A 21,730-nucleotide genomic window follows, 5' to 3' on the forward strand; every position below is an offset into this window, starting at 1 on the left:
TGGTTCAGTATTTTGTTTTCGTGTATAACTCGAGTCAAAGCAAAACACTTTAACTTTAAATATATGAGACTTATGAACTAATAGACTTGAATTGATACTTAGATAATTGATAATTTCCTTACAAAAACACAAACTGTTTGTTTCTCCTTTGGTTCTGGTTTTTCGACTCGGCTAATTTGGTAATTCTGATTTCGATTTGGCTTTTTTGATTTTTGTGCACACCCCTAGCTTGTTACCCGGTGCTAGCCTTGTGTCTGGCACACACCAAAAAAAAAAAAAAAAAAAAAAAAAAAAAAAAAAAAAAAAAAAAATCTTACGAGGTTCAACTTCTACTCTAATAAACTTGGACTTTATAGTAGCCTGAGCTCTAACATGAAAAACTGGATCGTATTCAAGTCGAATAATTTGATAAACACTTAGATTCGTTCACATTACTAGCTCTCACATATATTTTTGAAGGAGTAAAACAACCTGGCCTGCAGCCCAGCAAGAATATTTCAAACTAAACAAAAATTGATGAAGATAATATTAACTTATGTATCATGTAACATTACTTAATAATAATGCTTAACACCATTTGACAGATTCTAATAGACTAGTCCTATATTTTTTTTCGAAAATAACAAATACTCGTATAGAAACAAGGTCGTTTTTTTTAAAGAAAAACGCCATCAATAGAGAATACAAAAGGACATGGGATAAACGGGTAAGTTCGCACCTAGAAAGCAACCATCAAAACAAAAGCTATCTATAAAACGAGCTTCCCTAACTTTCCCGAAAATTACAAACAAACTAAACATACAAAAACCGAGAGAAACATGAAAATACAAGAACTAAACCAATCGAAGAGCATAAAGCATAAAACGGGCCTCAACATTCAACCTCGAGGACCCACCCTTTTTAATTTTTCATTAACCGTCTCTTTCATAGCATTCTTCCCGGATCGGTTCTCAATCTTTTAAGATAACACATTAGCGGATCCATCGCCCGACGCGCTCTCCCCCGCCAAAGGTGTCATCATAGCATCGAATGCCGCGAAAGTCTTTACGGACATATTTTCTCTCCCGATTGCCAAAAATCCGCTATATCTACCGTCTTGAGGACCCATAAACAAGTTTTGAATTGCGTCCCCGTAATCTAAGTCGTCAATGTTGTCTTTTAGCTTAAAATCACCCGAAGTGGAAGCCTCGTTAACATGTGATTCAAATTAAACACTTAAGTATACACATTTCTTATTAGATAAACATTTAAATTTAAATGAATAAGGTTTTTCGTGTCTATGTTATCCGTATTATTTTGTGACAGTTTTTGACCATTTCCCTTGCCACTTCAAGATACGCCGTTAGTGAGATTTAAACAACGACGTGGATTAAAACATGTTATACAAGACAACACACAAAACTGCCAAATACAAGATTCCTAAACAACTTCATTCTTTGGTTTCATCATCCTATAGTATTAACACATCAAATAAGCCGGCAATTCATACATGTCTTTATCTCTAACACATCAAAATCTCATCTTTCATCTCCTTAAAATAACACAACATATGCTATATAACCTTAATTTTCACAGTTCAAGTTATTATCTACATTCATCGATCAAGAAAACCAAAAATGAACGGTGGTAGTAGCGCACGTAGGAAAATGGGTGCACCATTACCGAACCGTTCAAAAGATAGAGACGAAGATCTTATTTTGTTCCAAGAAATGCATAAGCGTGACAAGAATCGAGTTGTTAGCCTTCTTCAGCCTGTTTCCGATGAATTTGAACCCAATGGTAATAAAAGTGTTATATCTAAATCTTTATATCGAGCCTATTCTTTTCACTAAGCATTTAGTTTTTATATTGATATCGTTATGACTGCAGGAAACTATCCACTGTACGCCATGGCGACCGCAAAAAAAGGGCCAGGATTCTTCGGAGAAAGCCATGATAAAAACGACTACGATTGGTAACACACTGTTATTAACTATTGTATATATACACATATTATTATTGATTATCGTTTATTGATTATTATTAATTATTAATTACTAATTAATAATTGAAACAAAGTGAATAATGGTGTGTTTGTAATGAAGGTTGAAGACACCACCTGCAACACCTTTATTCCCATCCCTTGAGATGGAAACGAAAAAACCTCATCATGAACTTGTCGTTCAACGTGAATTGCCCATCATCCAGCCGCTTTCACGGGTATGTTTCTCCTTTTAAGGTGGCAATTTCGACCCATTTACTTATGAATGGGTTGATTCAGGGTATCCGGATATGCTTATTTAAGACACATGTTAACTAGGTCAAGAGTCGTCAAAAGTGTACTTTAATGCACAAGACTTCCTTATCATTCTACTAAAACAAGAAAATGTTGTTAAAAATTTAACTTGACTATTCGATAGACAAGAACATGAGAAGTATACATTAAAATATGAATTTGAGTGACCTGTATAAAATCATTTTTAAATATTGGTGACCTACAAAAATAAAAATGATTAAATTTGGTAGCGTCCAGATATATAATCCCTTACTTTTAATAAGGTACGATATTTTTACAAAAAGGGTTTAAGGGTCAATCGCGCTGTTTCATTTCGACCCGTACCAAACCCATTTTGACCACATTTGCCACCTTTTTTCTTGGCCTGACACCAACCTCAGTTTGCAGAAAAAGCAGAAGAAAAGGAAACAAAGCAAACACCAACTGTAGCCAATTTAGGAAAGCCAAAACCAACTACTTCGATACCAAGGGTTCCGCCAAGATCGGTAACCCCTATGGGGAAATCAACCAGTTTGTTTGCTGATAATAAGAAAAACATAAAAACCGCACCGATCCCATTAATCAACAAGACTAGTGTTACCGATATCCCTAACAAGCCTAAGACAACTTCATCCATGTCAAAACCATTAGGCGAAAGAGACGGTCGGTTCAAATCGACCAATTCAAATCAATCGAAAAGTTTGCAAGGAATGAACTCTTCATCAAAAACTACACATAAAACTAGAGGGGTTTCGCCACTTGTAACATCACGCGCAACGCAAATTCATGGTTTTTCAGATGAAACACCACCCAATCTACGGACGGATCGATCCATTTCGGCGTCAAGAGGAAGACCCGTTAACCAAAGTGGTCAAACCGCTCCGGTTCAGAAACCGGATGTTTCGGTTATGAAAGGAAGAAGGCAGTCGTGTTCACCGAGTGTAACCAGAGGTCGAAAAGTGGGACATGGTAATGAAGAAAGTACAAACGGTTTGACTGGTCAAAAGGGTAGTAGTAGTGGTAGTAGAATGTTTCAAGGGGGAAATGGAGGTCAGTTTCTTGGAAGTAAAATGGTGGATAAAATGATGAATGCTCGAAAATTAAACATAGAAGAGAAGAAACTCAACAGTTCATTAGATATGGTATACATTCATCTCCTTCGTCGATTATTTCAACTAGTGAAAGATACAGAATTTAGCTTTTAAAGTTGACACTTTGATGTTTTACGATTTGCAGGAAACTAAGAGAGATTCAGGTTATTCGCATCCAGTTGGATTATCGTCGGGAAGGAAATCAACGTCAACAACGCGCAGGCTTAATCCCACTCTTTAGTAGCAAAAGTTAACGACCCAAATGGTCCGAATTCCTTTTTCATGTATCCGAATCACTGCAGTTAATTAGTGGATCGGTCCAACTCTTGTCAAGTTCTTCGGACTCATCTAAATTGGCTAGGTTGAATGAAACCTTCTCATCAGCCTTTTAATTTCGCTTACTGAAAAAATGTATATCTATATCGATTGTTTGAGTTGTTTGTATTTGTTGTATAGAATTGAAAATGTGATGGTTTATGATTTGCTACATGATGGAAAATGTGAAATTTAAGCACCAACATGAAGGTCCGTAATATGGGCTTCAACTGGTTCTCTTTTTATAAAAGTTCTCGTTATTTTCTGCAAAAAAGCAGTTTATATGCAAGGCATGATAGTTTGTACGTATTTATGGAGACGGATAAACACAGTATGTTGAGTATAATCAACATAACATAAGTACTACAAATTATCATAAACTATCACTTAATCATACGCTCCGTAGTAACATAAGCCACAACAAATACCATTCGTAAACAACACTTTAAAACTCGACTATTACATACTTAAGCAGACACAGTTTTTGGTTTTGCCCCAATCTTTCTCCAAGAAACACTCGGCATTATTTGTTTCGTATCCACACGATCTTTAAACTGAACCGCAACATTAAGCAGCGAGTCAAGAAGTGAGTCCGACAAAAGGTGCGGTTCGAGTCCTAATTCAATCAGTTTCGTGTGTTTGGCATTGTAGTAATGTTCCTCTGCTTCGACTCTTGGGTTTGGAACAGATATTGTTTTTACTTCGATTCCGAGTTTCTGTCCGGCTTTTGTAACGAGTGACGCAAGTTGGTTTACCGAGAACTGTTCGGTAAATTGATTAAATACGCGAAATTCGCCACGTTTTGCAGGATTAGCGATTGCAAGCTCGACGCACTGGACTGTGTCTCGTATATCTAGGTAACCTCGAGTCTGTATATATGCACATAGAAAACGTCAACAAAACTTGCAGCTTAATATACAATACCACAAAAAGATATAGTCAAGGTTGGAAAAGTCGCGAGTCGATCGGGATTTTGAAACGATTAGTTGGTCGAGTCGGGGACTAGTCGGACGTTGACTAACATTGACTTTTAGTAATATATATATATATAACAAGTATAGTACACATAAATATATCAAAGATATATATTTCAAATGTAAATATTTCAAACATATGTACAGAAAATATTAAAAATATGGCATAACTTTGACCAACCTTGACTTTGACTGATTCAAACCGACCTTGACTGGACTCAGACCAACCTTGACTGACTTTGACCTGACTTTGCGTTGACTTTTACCTGACTTTGTGTTGACCGACTAATTAGACGTTTTTGGACGAAACAGCACAAAATAGTCATCAAACCGACTAGTTGGCCGAGGCGGCCGCCATTTACAACACTGGATATTTTTGGTCATAATATTATCCTCAGGAAAAAGACCACGTGATAATTAGGAACAAACTTTAGCCCATTTAGCATCACAAAATTAGAAGACAATATCAAATCTATCAATAATGATCAAATGGGTATAAAATATTAAAGGCTGCAGCTTTTGACTCATTTAACTTATCTCTAACAGGTAAAACTAGAATAATTAGCTAGAAAATAGAACGGATCAAACGTCGGTAGTAAACTTTAACTAGCAAGATTTAAGATCTAACCTGGCCTCCTTTGCCATAAACGGTAAGCGGATGGCCCACAGCTGCCTGAACACAAAACCTATTCAACGCCGTCCCAAAAACCCCATCATAATCAAATCGGTTATAAAGTTCATCATGCATTTCGGTCTCATTTGTCCTCACACCATAAACCACACCTTGGTTCAAATCGGTTGCACGTATACCCCACGCCTTACACGTAAACGCTATATTATTCGAATCGTGCACTTTACTCAAATGGTAAAACGAGCTAGCTTGTTTCGGGTACGGTAACGTATCGGTTCGTCCATTATGAGTTATTGTTATATACCCTTCTTCGATATCTATATTTGGCGTCCCGTATTCTCCCATTGTACCAAGTTTCACAAGATGACAATCTTCGGCGTATTCTTTTATAGCAAATAAAACGTTAAGTGTACCAAGAACGTTGTTTTGTTGCGTGTATACAGCTCTCGAACAGTCGATCATGGAGTACGGAGCGGATCTTTGTTCTCCGAAATGAACCACAGCATCCGGTTTGAACGACGTGAAAGCTTCGGATAAAAACTCAAAGTCACAAACGTCACCAATGTAGAGATTTATGTCCTTTTCGGTTAACGATCTCCACCGTCGGATTCGGTCGTGAATCGATGAGATGGGTGTGAGTGAATCGAGCCCGAGTTGGTGATCAAAATGGCGACGAACAAGGTTATCGACAATGGCAACTTCGTAATTTTTGTTGGATAAGTGGAGTGAAGTAGCCCAACCGCAATAACCATCACCACCGATGACCATCACCCGAGTTGGCCTAGATTGTTGACCCGAACTTTGGTCAACGCCAGAGCTAGCCTTTGTTTCGGGTTGTTGAAGAGTGGTTGCACGTACCGTGAATATTCTTTGTGCATTCTTTTTGTTTAAGGAAAGGCTTTTTAATGGTTCGTTCGATGTGCGATAAGTTAGCGAAGTAGGTAACGAAACGAAGCTTTGTTTTAACGAGTTGGGGCCAGTTTTGGAACAGGACGAAATGTTCAAGGGGCAAGAAGCAGTAAGTAAATTTGCCATTTTCACATCAAAATCAGTACCTACAACATGGATATATAATACAGATCGTCAATTATTGTCTTAATACCATATGAAAGTAATTCATATTTTTTTATTTCTATCAGAAACAAATATAGATCTTGCTGCAACATTTATATACTCTCAGTGCAGATAGTTAAATCTTGCATTTATTTAATAGTAAAAAGTTTACAAAGAATAAAAAGCATTTAACTGCTTACTCGAGTGTCTAAATGTTATCAGATACACAATCACAAACACTTTATTTGAAAACTGATTAGTCTGGATTTAATAATTAATAAACATAATTAAAATAAACAGGTTTCAAACTAACTTTTATAATCCAAAAGTCAATAAGGTTTCTAACAGAATCAAACTTCAAGGCAACAAAAAGATCTAAACTTTAAAAGGATATACTCTACCTGAAGCAACTAAACCCTAAATATCAACAAACAATTATAAAGTTAGGTTTATTATTAGCTTTACTGAAAGCAATCAAATCAAACTATATATGAAATTAAAATTAACTTCAGTTCATAAGTGAATAATTATACTGTTGCATATAATAATTTTAAGGATAAAATACCTGAAGATAAGTGCAATTATTGATGAAAACAGTATAAAAATTTGTTGCAATGTTGATTATGGACTTGGTTACTCCGTTTATCTATTTTGTCGTTGGATTAAATATCCAACATAAATAAAATTGGGCATCGGAGCAGCTTTGTGATGGATATTCCCTTTTTACCCATTTCCGCTTGTTTATATATGTGCAAGAAAGGTCCTCTAAAATTCTAAATTTGTGAAATCGACCCTTTAAGTTTGCTTTATATGATTTTTATTGATGACATTTGTAAATGAATTGTGACGTATTCTCATTCAATGATAAAATGCATTGGAGGCACCCTTTTGGTTCCTTTCATCCGGCCGTGACGTCATTCCGTTGATCTTTGATGTTTGTTAACTATTTTGTTATTATTTTGTTTCGATGTTTAGGCTACATCGTATTGCGTTTGTGCTATGTTTCGTTCACTTAGTTTTTCTTGAGTTTGGTGGTTATTCCCGTTGTGGCTCAGTTAAAGTTAACTAGGTCTAGGTTTATTTTTCGTTCTTGCATGTTTTCTTTTAACGAGCCGTTTTGTTCGGATTGGTTGTATCGGTTTTAAGGTGCCTTCATTTATTGATAATGGTTTCCTAATTTTAATAGTAATCGTTATTTTAGTCGGAAAAAAATAAATGAATTATCACGATTAGGTATTGTACAAGTACTGAATGAGCAACTATGACGGATTTATCATTTTCAATGCCTCTTTGTTTGATAAGTGTTGATCCTTAATATGTACACGTAAAATACTTTTGCTCCTAGATGCTAAAAAATAACTAATATGCATTGGATATTTGGATGTTAGCTTTCTGTATTAAGATTAGATATCCGAGATATTCAAAGACACCTTTAATATTGCATTATTGATATTTTACACGATTGAAAGAGAAGTATATGTGCTTCATACCTCTCGATTGCGTACAAATTATAGACGAATCCAGATGGTAGTTCCATCGAATATTACGACACAATAATCATAAAAGCATACACGACTTGACTAAAGCATACATGACAAGACTCGGATACTATCCGCATACTTGTCTTGACTTACAATTACAAGATATTATCTATAGTATCTTGTATCAAAGCTTATAATTAGAGATGACTTATCAAAAATACATGATAGAAGCAAGATTATAAAACTTTGTTTATAGAAAACAAGGACAGGATATTTTTGAAATATAGAAATTTCAAAATGGTAGTTCCATCAAATGTTATGACCCAGTAGTTATTAAAGCATGCACGACTTGACTAAAACATACTCCGTACATGACAAGACTCGGATACTATCAGCATTCTTGTCTTGACTTGACTAAAGTATACATGACTAGACTCAGATACATCGAATATAATTGAATATTATGACATGATAATTATAAAAGCTTTTAAACACAATGCTCATGAATTAGAAGTATAACTTGATACGTTGAATTGTGTACATTTTATCATGTGCAACTTCAAAAAAAATGTTTACTTTGATATGTTCAGACATATTATCCTAAAACTCTAAAAGCATAAAATTCTTATCTATTTGATGGAAATCCAATTATTAATAAGTTGAGATCTTCATTCATGACCAGACGTCCTAGAAAACTTGTTTGGCCCTAGGCTTAAAAGTTAGAGGTATATATGTCACATTTCACTCAACTTGAGCACAGCCGTTGTAATTACAACTTGCGGAGTTGCAGAATCCACTACAGTTAGTATTTACCTACACAGCAAGTTTTTATGTAAATGATGATTTATTTGACAGCACAGTAACACCTAGTTTCTAGTTGTTGGTTGGTTCATGCCAGAGTCGTGAGTAAAAACAGTTAAAAAAAAGAAACACACTTTCAAAACCGAAAAGAACGCATGAGTAGACAACTAAAGCATGGTTCTGCTACAGCATACAAATCAAACAAAACTTCAGAGTTTAAGCCAACTACACCCCGTAGAACTACTACAAACCAAACACACAATTCTGTCTCAACCAAAAGTTGGTACCTAGTGATACCTAACGTAATAACCGCGAGCACAAAATCCAAACGGTCAATCACAAACGTTGTCTTCACATTCTATCTTCTCTCCTCCTTGGTGCACAAGTGATGATTTCATCAACTCTCAGAATCATTTCTGCAGCTTCTGTTGCTGAGAGCAGAACAGCCTGCTTCACCTTAAATGCTTCCGATATTCCTAGCTCTGACATGTCTCCAACCTGTTCAATATTCAGACGCTGATTATTTTCATTTTGATGAAACCTAGCCAATCAATCACTTCCATCAAGTACACAATTCAAATTCTAATTTCATACGATAGTAGGGAATTTTATTTAGTATAAATTAACGTATCCTGTAAAACTTTAAAGATTCGGGCTTATTTCACGTTAGGGCACTGATATAGAAGTCAAAGAAAAAGCTACAGCTGACATTTGAGGTCAAACTATATGTCCTGTTTGGATACCACATACATATAGATAAGAGACTAGGACACTATTTTCTTTCTTTTTACTTATCAAAGTTGCCAAAATATTAGATGAAATTTTTAATTAGTACAAAAAAAGCGTAAGAGTAGTAATGCTACTGATTGCCCACATCTCACCATCTCACTATGGCGTTCATAACAAAATATTGAATTACCATTTTAACAGTATAGTTGTAATCATATTTAATACTTCTATAGTGCCGAAAGTTCAGATCATAAAAAATAAACAAAAGAAAGTGTAAACTGGTGAACCGAACCCGTATTATTTTTAGTTGGTTTACCTTTTCCAACAATATTCTTCATTTATTTTGATAGGCTTTATAACATATGTTTATATTTATATTATAAATAATAAACTAGAAAAGTTAAGTTTAACCCATTCATTTACTTACATTGCCTGTGATCACATCAATCCCTGCGTTGCTCGTCTCTTTGTGGTGCTCGGCACGAAGTCGAGCAACTAATTCAGCACTGTCTAAACCAGCATTGTCTGCAATAGTAGTAGGAATGGCAATTAGTGCCCGAGAGAAAGCTTCAATGGCATGAGATTTTTTGCCAGGTGTCTTTCGCGCCAGCTCATCAACTGCCTTTGCCATCACCATTTCAGGCCATCCGCCCCCTAAAAGAACCCTACTATCATTTACTGTCTGAGACAGAACACATAAGGCATCATGCAACGATCGTTCAGCTTCATCAAGAACGTGGAAACTGCCAAATTTGAGATTCAATTGTCATTACACGTGTCAGATATATATAATATAACACAACACCAGATAAGAGAACTTATTATCGAAAAATAAAGTCACGAAAATTAGCTTTCAAGTAAACGAATATCAAGTTTTATACTAGCTGCAGCAAAAGAATATTATAAAGGGTAAAATGAATAAGGAATATCTCATATTTCTCCCCTCATAAACATGTAATTTACATATTTCCCCATAATACAACTTTTCAATGCATAATGTACAACAATTTTAATGCATATTTAGAGAAATATGTAATTTATGTGTTTATATGAGAAGGAAATACGAGTCACCCAAATGAATAAACCTATTTATATTTTCCATAAACCTAATTTTTAAAGAGATTTCCAGTTTTACCGCCATATTACAAGACACGTCTCCCTGTTTCACCTAAATGTTCTTTTCAACTTTGTTGGCCATTTTACATCTCAGAACATAGTAAGATTAGAGCTTTTCGATACTCGACCAGTTAAATTATTTGACCATTAAGTTATTACCACTTCAAAGATTTTTTTTTTTTTAAATCTAATCACTATTAATACAGCCAAATTCATTGCATATTATTTTAATTTGACCATTCAACATATATAATCACCTTCAAAACACACCTCCCACCACTCATTAACCGACCATGGTAAATCGACAATCCGAGAATAATGCTTATAAATCAAACATGATGAAAATGTTAGTTAAAGGAGTAATGTGAAAAGTGAAACATAATGTAATAAGGTAAAATAAATAAAATAAATGGGTATACCTCGCCCCTCTTAGAACAATGGTACAGGCCTGACCCATTTCGACACCTGAAAAATGGATCAACTTGTCTTCACCAATCATAATCTCCTCAATAAGTTTGCAATGCCCAAGTTTAACCGACTCCGGATTATCAAACGTCGATGCGATTTCACCACCAGTAACTAACGCAAGACGTTCAATACCATCAAAATCAGCATGTTCTATTGCAAGAACACCTGCATCAGCAAACAACTCCTCGGGGAAATTATAGATTAATTGTCTGTTAACAAAACAGTTGATCCCATGACCAATTATCTTTTGCACCTTCTCTCTCATTTTGTCTTTTTCCGCCCCTTCAATTTGGGCGACCTTTGCCATTGAATCGACCCGTACTCGTGCTCCGTAGATTTTTACTTTATCTGTGTCCATTGCTGTATTTGCAACCAGAATATTTGCATTTTCAATGCGTTTTGGCTGCCCAAGTCCGATCTTTTTGTCTAGAATAAATCTGCATAAGCAATAAACAATATGACACAAATTACATTTACAAAAATTCTTTTTTCACATTAATCAATGACTACAAAAAAACGCACCCCTCATCCAAAAATGAATCCTTAAGTGACCCGCCAGGCTTCTTGATAATTTGGATGGATTCCAAGTTTGTGCTTCCCTAACATAATTGAGGACGTCATCAGAAACTATTTATTATAATCATCAAAAAATCGATACTATTAACATATGTTATCACGCTACAATTTTTCCCATTTGAAGTCATAATGATGTTTATGAATTTATCAACTTTTGAAGTCAACAAATAGTCAAATACAACCATTACTCACTTTTAGCCTCATAACAGCATCGACAGCCAAAGTTGCAAAATGTTCCTTGTCTTGTGAAAGAATTTTAGAACTCAAAGTGGTCATTGCAATCCTCATCAAGTCTAACCTGAATTTTTCTGCACAAACAAGTATATCATATATAATATGAAAAAACAAAGCAATATCAATGAATTAAACTTGAAAAACACATAACGGGTGACATACAAATGCACAATCATAATATAAAAATAGTGAATTAAATTTGATATAAATTATATCAGCAAAAAAACCTGCATCCTCTTTGTTATCCTTGACTCTCTCCAGCAATGCTTTACGAGCACAATCAGCAGCCATTCGGTAACCTAAAATAAAGACAATATTTTAACATACAAACACTCAAGTGAAAACTGACATTCCTGTTTAGTTTCTGCTACATCATAAAAATACGAGTAAAATTACAGTTGTATATATTCAGCATATGAAAATATGAAAAAACAACAATATAAAACAACGAAACAAACCTGAGATTATTGTCATTGGATGAATTTTAGACCCAACTAACTTTTCAGCCTCCCTCAATAGCTCTCCAGCCAAAACTACCACTGAAGTAGTTCCATCACCCACTTCATCATCTTGCACTTTTGAGATATCTAACCATTTGATTAAGAAACATAACAAACAACTTTTTTGCTGCAAATCTTATATGCATAGTAATCTCCACCATCATGTATCATGTATTAACTCACATATAAAAATGAATTTGCATAAAGCAATTAAAATTAATTCCAAAAGCAGTTGCTAATTAATTCAACCGCATAACAATGAAAACAATTCAAGGATACCAATAAGGACCTTAGCAGCAGGATTATCGATATGAAGAGACTTTAAGATAGTAGCACCGTCGTTAGTCACTGTGACACTATGTCCTCTACCTGTGGACTGTAATATTTTATCCTACAAAAGAAAAATACTTCAAATGATTACATAAATAAAAACAAAGATAAAAAATCTTGACGGGAAAATAAAAGTTTAAGAGGAAACTAACCATTCCTTTAGGCCCCAAGGTTGTTTTGACCAAGTCAGCTATCGCCATGGCTCCAACAAACGATGCCTAAACCATAATGAATAACGACATCCAGTAATCATTAACAATTATTAGAGTAAAGTAAAAAGTATAAGAAGCAGGGTTCATAAAGCTCACCATACGAGCACGTTCACCCTTCTCTTCGGTAGCCTCATCTTTAAAAATTTGTCCAATCTGTGATAGAAATCAAAAGTACACCGCTTAAGACCAGAACGATTGTGACAACTATTTCAAATATATTATATTGCAACTCAGCTAGTATTTAGTGAAACATACCGCCATTGAACGTAAGCCGAAACTGAATAACTTTGAAGGTTAATCAAATCTAAATCAAAAGAGATAAAGCTTCTAGTTAGATACAAGTTATCATTATCATATAATATAAATAACACAATATATATACTGCGGAAGAAGTTCAATTTGCACAGCTCCAGTAACAAGATGACTAATAAAATTAGGGTTTTCAACATTTTTGTACCTAGGGTTTCTAATTTTAGCTGTCAAATATCATATTTCAGTAATCTGTTGTTGATAAATTAAAAGTTTCAGATTTCAACGGAGAATAAACAAATAAATCAAAATGTAACAGAGGTACAAAGTCGGTTGAGTATCAACAATACGACCACAAAAGTAGATCTCTGGAAATGAATAATAGTATTCGTTTTTTGTAAACACAATTAAAATTAAATATATAAAGAAACATGATGAAGAACGTACAACGTACATGATTTTGCTCGATCTAGGGTTCTGGAAATCGCTCGTAAGATCAGAGAGATACGTCAGTAGTGAAGAGTTCAAATTCGGTTAATAGGAGGGGATTAGGGCAATAGATCTGTGTTTCTTTAATCTATTTGGGCTCAAGCCCATATACAATTGGGCCGAAATTCAAATAACAAATGCAGAACTACAGATTAACATGCCTATTTTTTTTATTTTTTTTAACAACAATGGATGATTTCACGGTATATTTGGCGGAACAAAAAGAAGAAAAAAAAAAAAAAAATTGTAAGTTGTAACAACCGTTTCACATTTGATTAAAAAAGAATTATGAGTTCCTTAGACCATTTTCACAATTACACACTTTCATATCAAAATAAATAGTCACGTTAACATCACGTCTATCGTTTATTCTCAAATTTCCTCCCAATGACACAATAACTACCATCACACACTCCAAACACCATCACTTAGACACACTATATTAATTAAATACACGCATTTACATCTATTAAGTAAAACGTTATGTACAAGTATATATAACAAGAACTCCGTGTTAAAATCCGCTCTCCAACCACAAAACTCTTGGATAGAAATGAAGGCGGAGTGAGGGCACCCTCCGTGTCATTGGTGCCCTCGTAGTGGTTGATAAATATTCCATTCGTCACAGACAAAAAATAATTTTTACCTTTTTTCTTCCTTTAACGTTCTTAGCTTTGGTAGTTGCCTTAGGATTATTAATCTTCCCCTCCACCCGAGAACATTCGAGATCCTTTTTGAGCAACTCGAACAAACTCGTATGCGAACCGACATCACCGAATTCTCACTTCCTGACTTCCGCCCACACCTTCCAACGCAATCCCGAAAGATCTAACACCATCATGATCACGTATCAAATATCCATTAATATGTGAGGCCTTGAGGGGTATTAGATAAGGAGAGATGACCCTCACACACCACTTTTCGATTAATCTAAGGAGTTGAACTTACAGTTATACCTCTAGATTAATCTAAGGAGTTGAACTTATATTATTATTCTAAATATAATTAAAGTTAAAATATATAATTAGGTGTACATAGATTAAAAAGTGATGATAAACGCTCCATCCCTTTTAACTCATCATAAATAGATACACACTTTGACTTTTTGTAAAAGTTTGACACAGTCTCCAAAGTCAACTTGATATATGAAACAAAAAAGAAAGAAAGAGGAAGAGTGTGTTCACCATCTTCCTTAAAACTCCATTAAATTAAATAAATGATATTATCCTATTCAATTCTTAATACCAACGCTATCTCAAATCCCCAAATTCACACCGCTTAAGGTTTTCCATCTTCTTAAAAGAAATTCGTAACTCATACTCTGTTTCTTAAATCATACCGAGTAACAAAAATTCTTTTTTTCCGGGTAATTTCGTCAATTCTTTAATTACTAATTATTGCTTGTGGATTGATAAGAATTTTACTTTCTTTCTTTTCTTGATTATCTGTTAAAAGTTCAGTTTGTTGATCATGTGTGTGTCTTAGAACCACCATAAACTTACCATTCACCATGAAGACTTATAGTAATTCATTTTAACACAACATTTTATCTTAAAATTAGAGAAATAATTCTAACAAGCCTATCAATGATCCAATATGTACTTTTTTTTCATCTGAAGTGGAAATACAAATTTTTGTATATGTAGGCCCAAATGGGTTGCATTTTCCATTTAAATCTACTGGCTTTCCTGGTTTTAAACAATAATGACCACGTTTAAAAAAATTCGTAAAGGAACATTATTCTTGGCATGAATGAACTTTAGAAAAACATGCCAATTGAAGTGGTTGGTTTTGCATCTACATTTTCATAATTTGTATATATATTGAATAAATTATCCTTGTCTTGTTGGTCAAGTGGTAATGGCCTATACCTCGTTGATAGAGGTTGGGAGTTCGATTCCCTAGAGCGGCAACATTGCCTTGATCTTGAATTCCACCCAAGGTCGCATTTACACATCGTTGCGGGGGCAGCAGGAAAGGGGGTTTACCGGCCATGCCCTTAGATTAGTCCGGGTTTAGGGCAGCACAGCAGTTGGGGCGGGTTGTGCAACTGTGACGGGTTGTGCAACTGTGAGAGATGATCGTGTGGATGGTTTAGTCCACTGGGTGATCCAAATTGTTGTTTTAATAAAGAAAAAAAAATTGAATAAATTAATATCATTTATTACTTTACAATGCAAAACAATATACAAAGGTTTAGAAATTTGTCTAATTATTTCCAGTTTTTCTTTTTCAGGATCTTAGATGACATTGAAAGGGCGAATCTTCAGGGTGTTTAGATAGAACCGTACGTACTTTGCAAGATTTGAACTCATACTCTCTACCTATATTCAACCGTTCAAACTAACTAATTCTTGATCACCGTCATTCTAACTACCAAATTCAAATTTACTTGGATTTTGATCCGAAAAAGGCTTTCTTTAGATGAATATTCTGTCTTCAATGTCCGCCACTACTTGCATCGACTCACCGACCTTAGAAGCATGCCGGGATGAGAAAACCGCTTTCGTTCTTAAATTTGTAGCCATTGCTTCGATCCTTTTGGCGGGAATATTTGGGGTATCTCTTCCATTGGTCGGCAAAAAATGGCGATTTCTAAAATCGGACTCGAGTTTCTTCTTTGCCACTAAAGCCTTTGCTGCGGGTGTCATTCTCGCTACAGGATTCGTGCACATGTTACCAGATGCCACGTCAGCATTGTCCAACCCTTGTCTCCCTCAAATCCCTTGGTCTAGTTTCCCGTTTTCGGGTTTCATTGCAATGATGGCTGCTTTGGTTACATTGGTAGCTGACTTCATTAGCTCTCAATACTATGAGAGTAAACATGAAAAGCGTATTGAGAGTGATCGAGTTGAGCCCGATGGGTTGGCGTCGTTGGTGCTACCGTTATTGGATGATCATGCTGATAATCATGAACACACCCTTGAAAATGGTCATGTGCACGAGCACTCGGAGGTGTTTGGTGATGATACAGACAACGTTGCACGAAATGCTGTCGTTTCACAGGTAATCGTGATCGTGTGTAACGTTTATGTGCGATCTTATTATAGGTGCAAAATGGGCGGGTTGGGTAAGTGATCAAAATAGGTTCTAGTCGAATTGGTCACTTATAGTACCAAATTTTTGTGAATAATGTTTACAAATACAATATTATCAACATTATTGAAGTAAGTTATACGTTGTGAAATAAAATGATTTCGGTGGTTGTAATGCAGTAAAAATATAGAATTCGCCCTGATTACACGTTTGACCCATTTCCTTTTCAGGTATTTTGTATAAATAACCTGTCGGAAATAAAAAGCAACCCAAATTGACCCATATAGAATTAAATAGGGTCAAATTTGTCACCAAATGGACTGCACACATGGGGTTGGATTACTCGCCCTCCTGAGTAACCCGAACAGGAAAAAACTCTTGGGACTTTAAATAGAAAGCAACCGAAATTGATCCATATAGAATTAAATTGGGTCAAGTTTGTCACCTTTAAGATTGGTTAAACAACATCGAACTCACCCACATCACTTCAACACAGGTATTGGAACTTGGAATCATATCACATTCGATCATCATCGGGTTATCACTTGGCGTTTCACAAAGTCCATGCACAATTAAACCATTACTCGGAGCATTATCCTTACATCAATTCTTTGAAGGTTTTGCACTTGCCGGCTGCATTTCAGAGGCCAGATTCGAGATCCTTCGTTCAACAACGATGGCAGGTTTTTTCGCAATAACCGCACCAATAAGTGTCGGAGTAGGAATATGTATCTCATCTTTTTACAACCCTAATAGCCCTAGAGCTCTTGTTATTGAAGGTGTTCTAGATTCCATTTCTGCTGGGATTTTAGTTTACATGGCTTTAGTGGATTTAATTGCTGCTGAATTTTTGAGTAAGAAGATGAGAAGCAATTTGGGTGAACAAATAGTGGCGTTTATTGCACTATTTCTTGGGGCTGGATTAATGGCTTCTCTTGCAGCTTGGGCTTAAATATGTTTTTCATTTATGTGTATCTAATCTAACTGGTTTGTTAATTTTTAATTATCGCCCTGTGCTGTAAATTATACATGGAAATGTAAACAAACAAATTGCTAAAGTTCATAATGCACAATGTGGTCTTCTTAATTTTTACAACAAGCATATAATGTGAACTTTGGTCTCTCACGAAGCTAACTTTTAAGTACTGATGATGTATAGTTTAGGAGCCTCATTTAGCACTTGTTTTTGTAATGTAAACTGACGATGCCATAATGTAACATATTCACTATTATAAAAGTCGGACAAATTGGCTGATGCGTCGGTTTAGGGACTAACCCGTCTCGTTTCACCCATAAACACCTAGAAAGTCGGCCAATGCTAACAAGTAGGGTCAAAGTTGGCTAAGTCGAGTCTTATGTAACAACCCTGCTTTTTCCGTTACTTCCGTTAACTTTCCGTTAGTTTATTTAACGGCGATTATTTAACTTTTGTGCGTTTACGTGTAATAAATGCGTACTTGATCTTTGGAGGGTTATAATAATTAATATGGGTTGATATTGATTCAAATAAATATTTCGAATGATGAAATACGACAAAAACGATACGATTTTGATAACTGCTTTTTGAGCAACGAAACGCTCGGGTTTATTTTAATAATTAATTTTATTAATTATTAACTTTTTAAAAATAATTAATTTATTGGGTTTTTAATAAATTAACGTTTGGTTGCGTTTTAACGATCGGTTTAGCGTTCCGGGCCTTCGGTACGACTAAACGACACTTGAAACGGACCACGATTACACGGAATTGCAAAACAAGAACCCGGGATCCCCATGGTGGGCCCCATCGGCCGAAACCCACCATCCCACCCCTTTTCTTTCCACTTTGGGCCATTAACTTGTGTTAATCCATGACTTATTAGTGTTAGGCCCTAAGTATATAAGATTAGTTAAACCTAACTACTTGCAAACCCTCACAAACATATTCCAGTCGACATTTTTCTGCCCCTTCTTCCTCCCACGACCGTCGCCCCACTCCACCACCACATCACCTTCAATTTTGATTTTTAGAGCAAGCCTTGAACACGAAAGTTACAATTCTCGATCCCCTCTACGCATTGATATAATTCTTTTCTTGATCAAAGGTATATTTAGCTAAACCCTAATCTTAAAAATCTGATTTTTATGAATGTTTCATAGTATTGTTGTCAATTGCTCAAGTCTATACGCGTACGTGTTAATTGTAATCGTTATATTGATTGTTTGATGCGCTAGGGTTTAAAAACGAATTTGTTTTTGCATGATCAGAAAAATTAAGTTTTTCAAATGTTAATTATTATGTTATATTCAGATTCCTTGCGAAAAACTATTGAGTTTAGGCTTTGGATTCGCTTGATTTCGTTTCCGGATGATCAAGTTATGCTTAATTGAAATTAACGTTGTGTTTTCGTGATTGATCAGAAATCTGGAATTGATAGACAACGAATTGGCATGTTAGACTTATACCAATAGAAATATAATTTAAAAACACTCAATTTAGACTAGGATATCATGTCGTTTGCTTATGTATAACCCGAGATATGCTTGAATTAGTGTAAAAGAAGTTTTATACAGCACTTGCATGAAAATAACTTTGTATGATAAAATGTGGTAACTTCTGTGATTAAAGCTTTGCATATTTGAAATATACACAAAAAATAATTCATCTTTCATGTAGATATCATAGGCTAATTGTATCTAGATCTTCGGATAATCGCGTGCGAATGTGACTAACTAAACTAGAATCGAATCTGTAAATTGCTCTCTGTTTTATACTCTGTGGATTGTGTTTATTGTTTGAGAATGTAAGCTTTTGGAATATGAATTTTAAGATGATATGTGACTTATTGTTAGTTTATGTCAATCTCTGAAAACTTATGCATTGGACACAATAGAGCCGTACTTTATGTGGATTCTGATTTGAGCTGAAAAACTGAACATCCAACTTGCATGAATAAACTGTACAAATTGGCTAAACAAAAGTTGCTATATTTTTTATATGTGTTACTTTGACTTGTCCTTGAACTATGGCTACTGGTCTTGTATCAATTGCATGTTCCTAACTCCGGTTATAGCCAAAACGAAATCAGTACGCGGTCAGAAACTGACTGGGCAAACCCCAAATGTACCCCTTCTGATTCCTGACTTTTAATTATCGTATGAGTCCCTGGCCAGACTTTTTGGAATTGATTTTAAGTATATTTATGATTTGGAGTTTTCCATGTTTACGTGAATTTTTTACTATGAGATATTGTGCTAAGTATGCTACGTGTTCATGAACTTTGTGCACAACGATAAACTGAAATTGTGAAAATGATTATTCATGACCTGAAACGTATTGTTTGACTTAGGTTTGACATGTTGACAAACATTTGACATGAACCTACTGATTTTGACTTTAGTTGACTACTTTGACCAAGTTTGACTTTCGGTTTGACTTCAGTTGACTTTGTTTGTCTGGCATGATATAGTTGACTTTTACTGGGAAACGCGTCAAGTCGAGCAATAAGACAACTTATACTATGAAACCACCCTTATTTAAGATACATATATTGACCAACCTAAATACGTATACTTAGGTTGTATTATTCAGCTGTAAACCGTACAAGTTTTTGTCAGTCATCCAAGCTTATTCAAAGGTGAGTCTACAGTCCCGCTTTTTACATGTTTTCAGGGATGAGAATACACGCTGTTATACTTACATTTTCAAATGCTTTTTGTATTGACATGAGTACTATATATGCATATTGAGTTTTTTCAAAAAGCCTCTAGCTTGAATACTTTTAATACCATCGGTGTAAGCACAATTTAGATGGACGGATCCGTTAGGTTGACAACCTCACCCACTATAAAAACTGTGGTGCATTTACTTTAAACATTAAATACATTTGAACAAGTGTATAACATTTTACGAGGTAAAGGCGGGTATAGTGGCTTCTATACTCGGGTCATTTCTAGTATTCAGGTGCTCATATTATGCAAACGTTTTTACAACTTGGTGTTGTACTTGTAAAATCTCGTAGTCAAGGATATTTAAACTACTTTTCTGATAACTGTTTTTCAGATGCTATACAACGTTATGTAAAATTGTGGTTTACGATCAAAATGAGATAAAACTAGACATGGTATTGTTTACAGATATTTGAAACTTCACATAGTAGTGTCAACAAACTCTTGGAACGAGAAACGGTGTTGTCTAAAAACTTTAACATTGAACCTTGGTGGTCTTCCACTAATAAACGTTTTTCGAAATATTATTTCTTAAACATACTGTATTGTTTACCTAAAACCTGTTGATTCACTCAACATTATTGTTGATCCGTTTTGCGTGTTTTATTCTCATGTATTAATTGCTTCCGCTGTAGAATATTGATGTTACGTAGAAGTCAAGCCAAGCACTGGGACCAGCGTTAACATTCCGTTAAAGGGATTTTTGACGGGGTGTTACATTTGGTATCAGAGCTGTGGCTATAGGGAACTAGGATACATTAGTGTGTCTAACCGTAGGGCGCATTAGTGAAGTCTAGTCTATAGCCGGGTGTCTTGGACGACTTTTATACACCATACCTGCACTATTTGCTTCACAATGCTACATGTAGGGCTACACATTACACCACATACATATACACCTTATACCATACAACATGGACTTGGACTAAATATACTATATCACGAAACACATGCGTACACACGAAGCTAAATTTAACTAAATTAAGTTGACTACGCCATCTTGAACTTATGGAGTGATGTCGAATGGAAATGTGAGATAGCGTAATGTAATGACCGGGATTACATTACGGTAACTTATATAGAAGTTCCAACATCGCAAAATAAGGAATTGGGGCCGAGTCAAGTAGGTTACTTGGGTAAGCAACGCTTAGAAAACAAACCGTGTAATCTTAAATGTGAGTAGAAACTTACACTGTGCAAATTAATTGTATTATAACTTGTAATTTTGACCCAACTCATCACTTCTCGATACTGCCTACCACCACCGATCACTACTTGTCACTACTAAGACACTACTTGAATACACTCGTCATCTCATACCACTACTCAATACTGTTTATCGCTGCTAACTAGTATTAACGCTGCCTCCGACTGCTAGTCACGACTGATCACTATTTCTCACTGCTTGTCATTACTAAATACCACTTACCGCTACCCCTGCTACTTGCTACTACTCAATACTACTGATAATGCTAAAAACGAA

General features: G+C 35.3%; 3 protein-coding genes across 4 annotated transcripts; 1 reads left to right on the top strand and 2 right to left on the bottom strand.

Moving 5' to 3' along the window:
- Window positions 1-4,030: 4,030 nt before the first annotated feature.
- LOC139856932 (UDP-sulfoquinovose synthase, chloroplastic-like) lies at window positions 4,031-7,016 on the bottom strand. Its single transcript, XM_071845641.1, has 3 exons — window positions 6,884-7,016; window positions 5,263-6,320; window positions 4,031-4,529 (listed from the first exon to the last, which is right to left on the bottom strand). The coding sequence occupies exons 2-3, from the start codon at window positions 6,298-6,300 to the stop codon at window positions 4,128-4,130; spliced, it is 1,440 nt and encodes a 479-aa protein (XP_071701742.1). The 5' UTR covers window positions 6,301-6,320; window positions 6,884-7,016; the 3' UTR covers window positions 4,031-4,127.
- Window positions 7,017-8,715: 1,699 nt separating this feature from the next.
- LOC139856873 (T-complex protein 1 subunit beta-like) lies at window positions 8,716-13,543 on the bottom strand. 2 transcript variants are annotated; one of them, XM_071845580.1, is made up of 12 exons: window positions 13,462-13,543; window positions 13,021-13,069; window positions 12,862-12,918; window positions 12,706-12,771; window positions 12,503-12,614; window positions 12,182-12,310; window positions 11,951-12,022; window positions 11,682-11,797; window positions 11,436-11,512; window positions 10,865-11,350; window positions 9,757-10,072; window positions 8,716-9,098 (listed from the first exon to the last, which is right to left on the bottom strand). In XM_071845580.1, the coding sequence occupies exons 2-12, from the start codon at window positions 13,024-13,026 to the stop codon at window positions 8,952-8,954; spliced, it is 1,584 nt and encodes a 527-aa protein (XP_071701681.1). In that variant the 5' UTR covers window positions 13,027-13,069; window positions 13,462-13,543; the 3' UTR covers window positions 8,716-8,951. The 2 variants fall into 2 exon arrangements, with proteins under 2 accessions (XP_071701681.1, XP_071701683.1); XM_071845582.1 differs by having other exon boundaries at window positions 13,469-13,542.
- A 1,173-nt stretch (window positions 13,544-14,716) lies between these two features.
- Window positions 14,717-17,661, top strand: LOC139856874 (zinc transporter 4, chloroplastic-like). The gene is made up of 3 exons (XM_071845583.1): window positions 14,717-14,869; window positions 15,740-16,509; window positions 17,036-17,661. The coding sequence occupies exons 2-3, from the start codon at window positions 15,928-15,930 to the stop codon at window positions 17,489-17,491; spliced, it is 1,038 nt and encodes a 345-aa protein (XP_071701684.1). The 5' UTR covers window positions 14,717-14,869; window positions 15,740-15,927; the 3' UTR covers window positions 17,492-17,661.
- Window positions 17,662-21,730: the final 4,069 nt, after the last annotated feature.

The sequence above is a fragment of the Rutidosis leptorrhynchoides genome, chromosome 7, assembly GCF_046630445.1.
Source record: "Rutidosis leptorrhynchoides isolate AG116_Rl617_1_P2 chromosome 7, CSIRO_AGI_Rlap_v1, whole genome shotgun sequence".
In the NCBI taxonomy this organism is placed as follows: domain Eukaryota; kingdom Viridiplantae; phylum Streptophyta; class Magnoliopsida; order Asterales; family Asteraceae; genus Rutidosis; species Rutidosis leptorrhynchoides.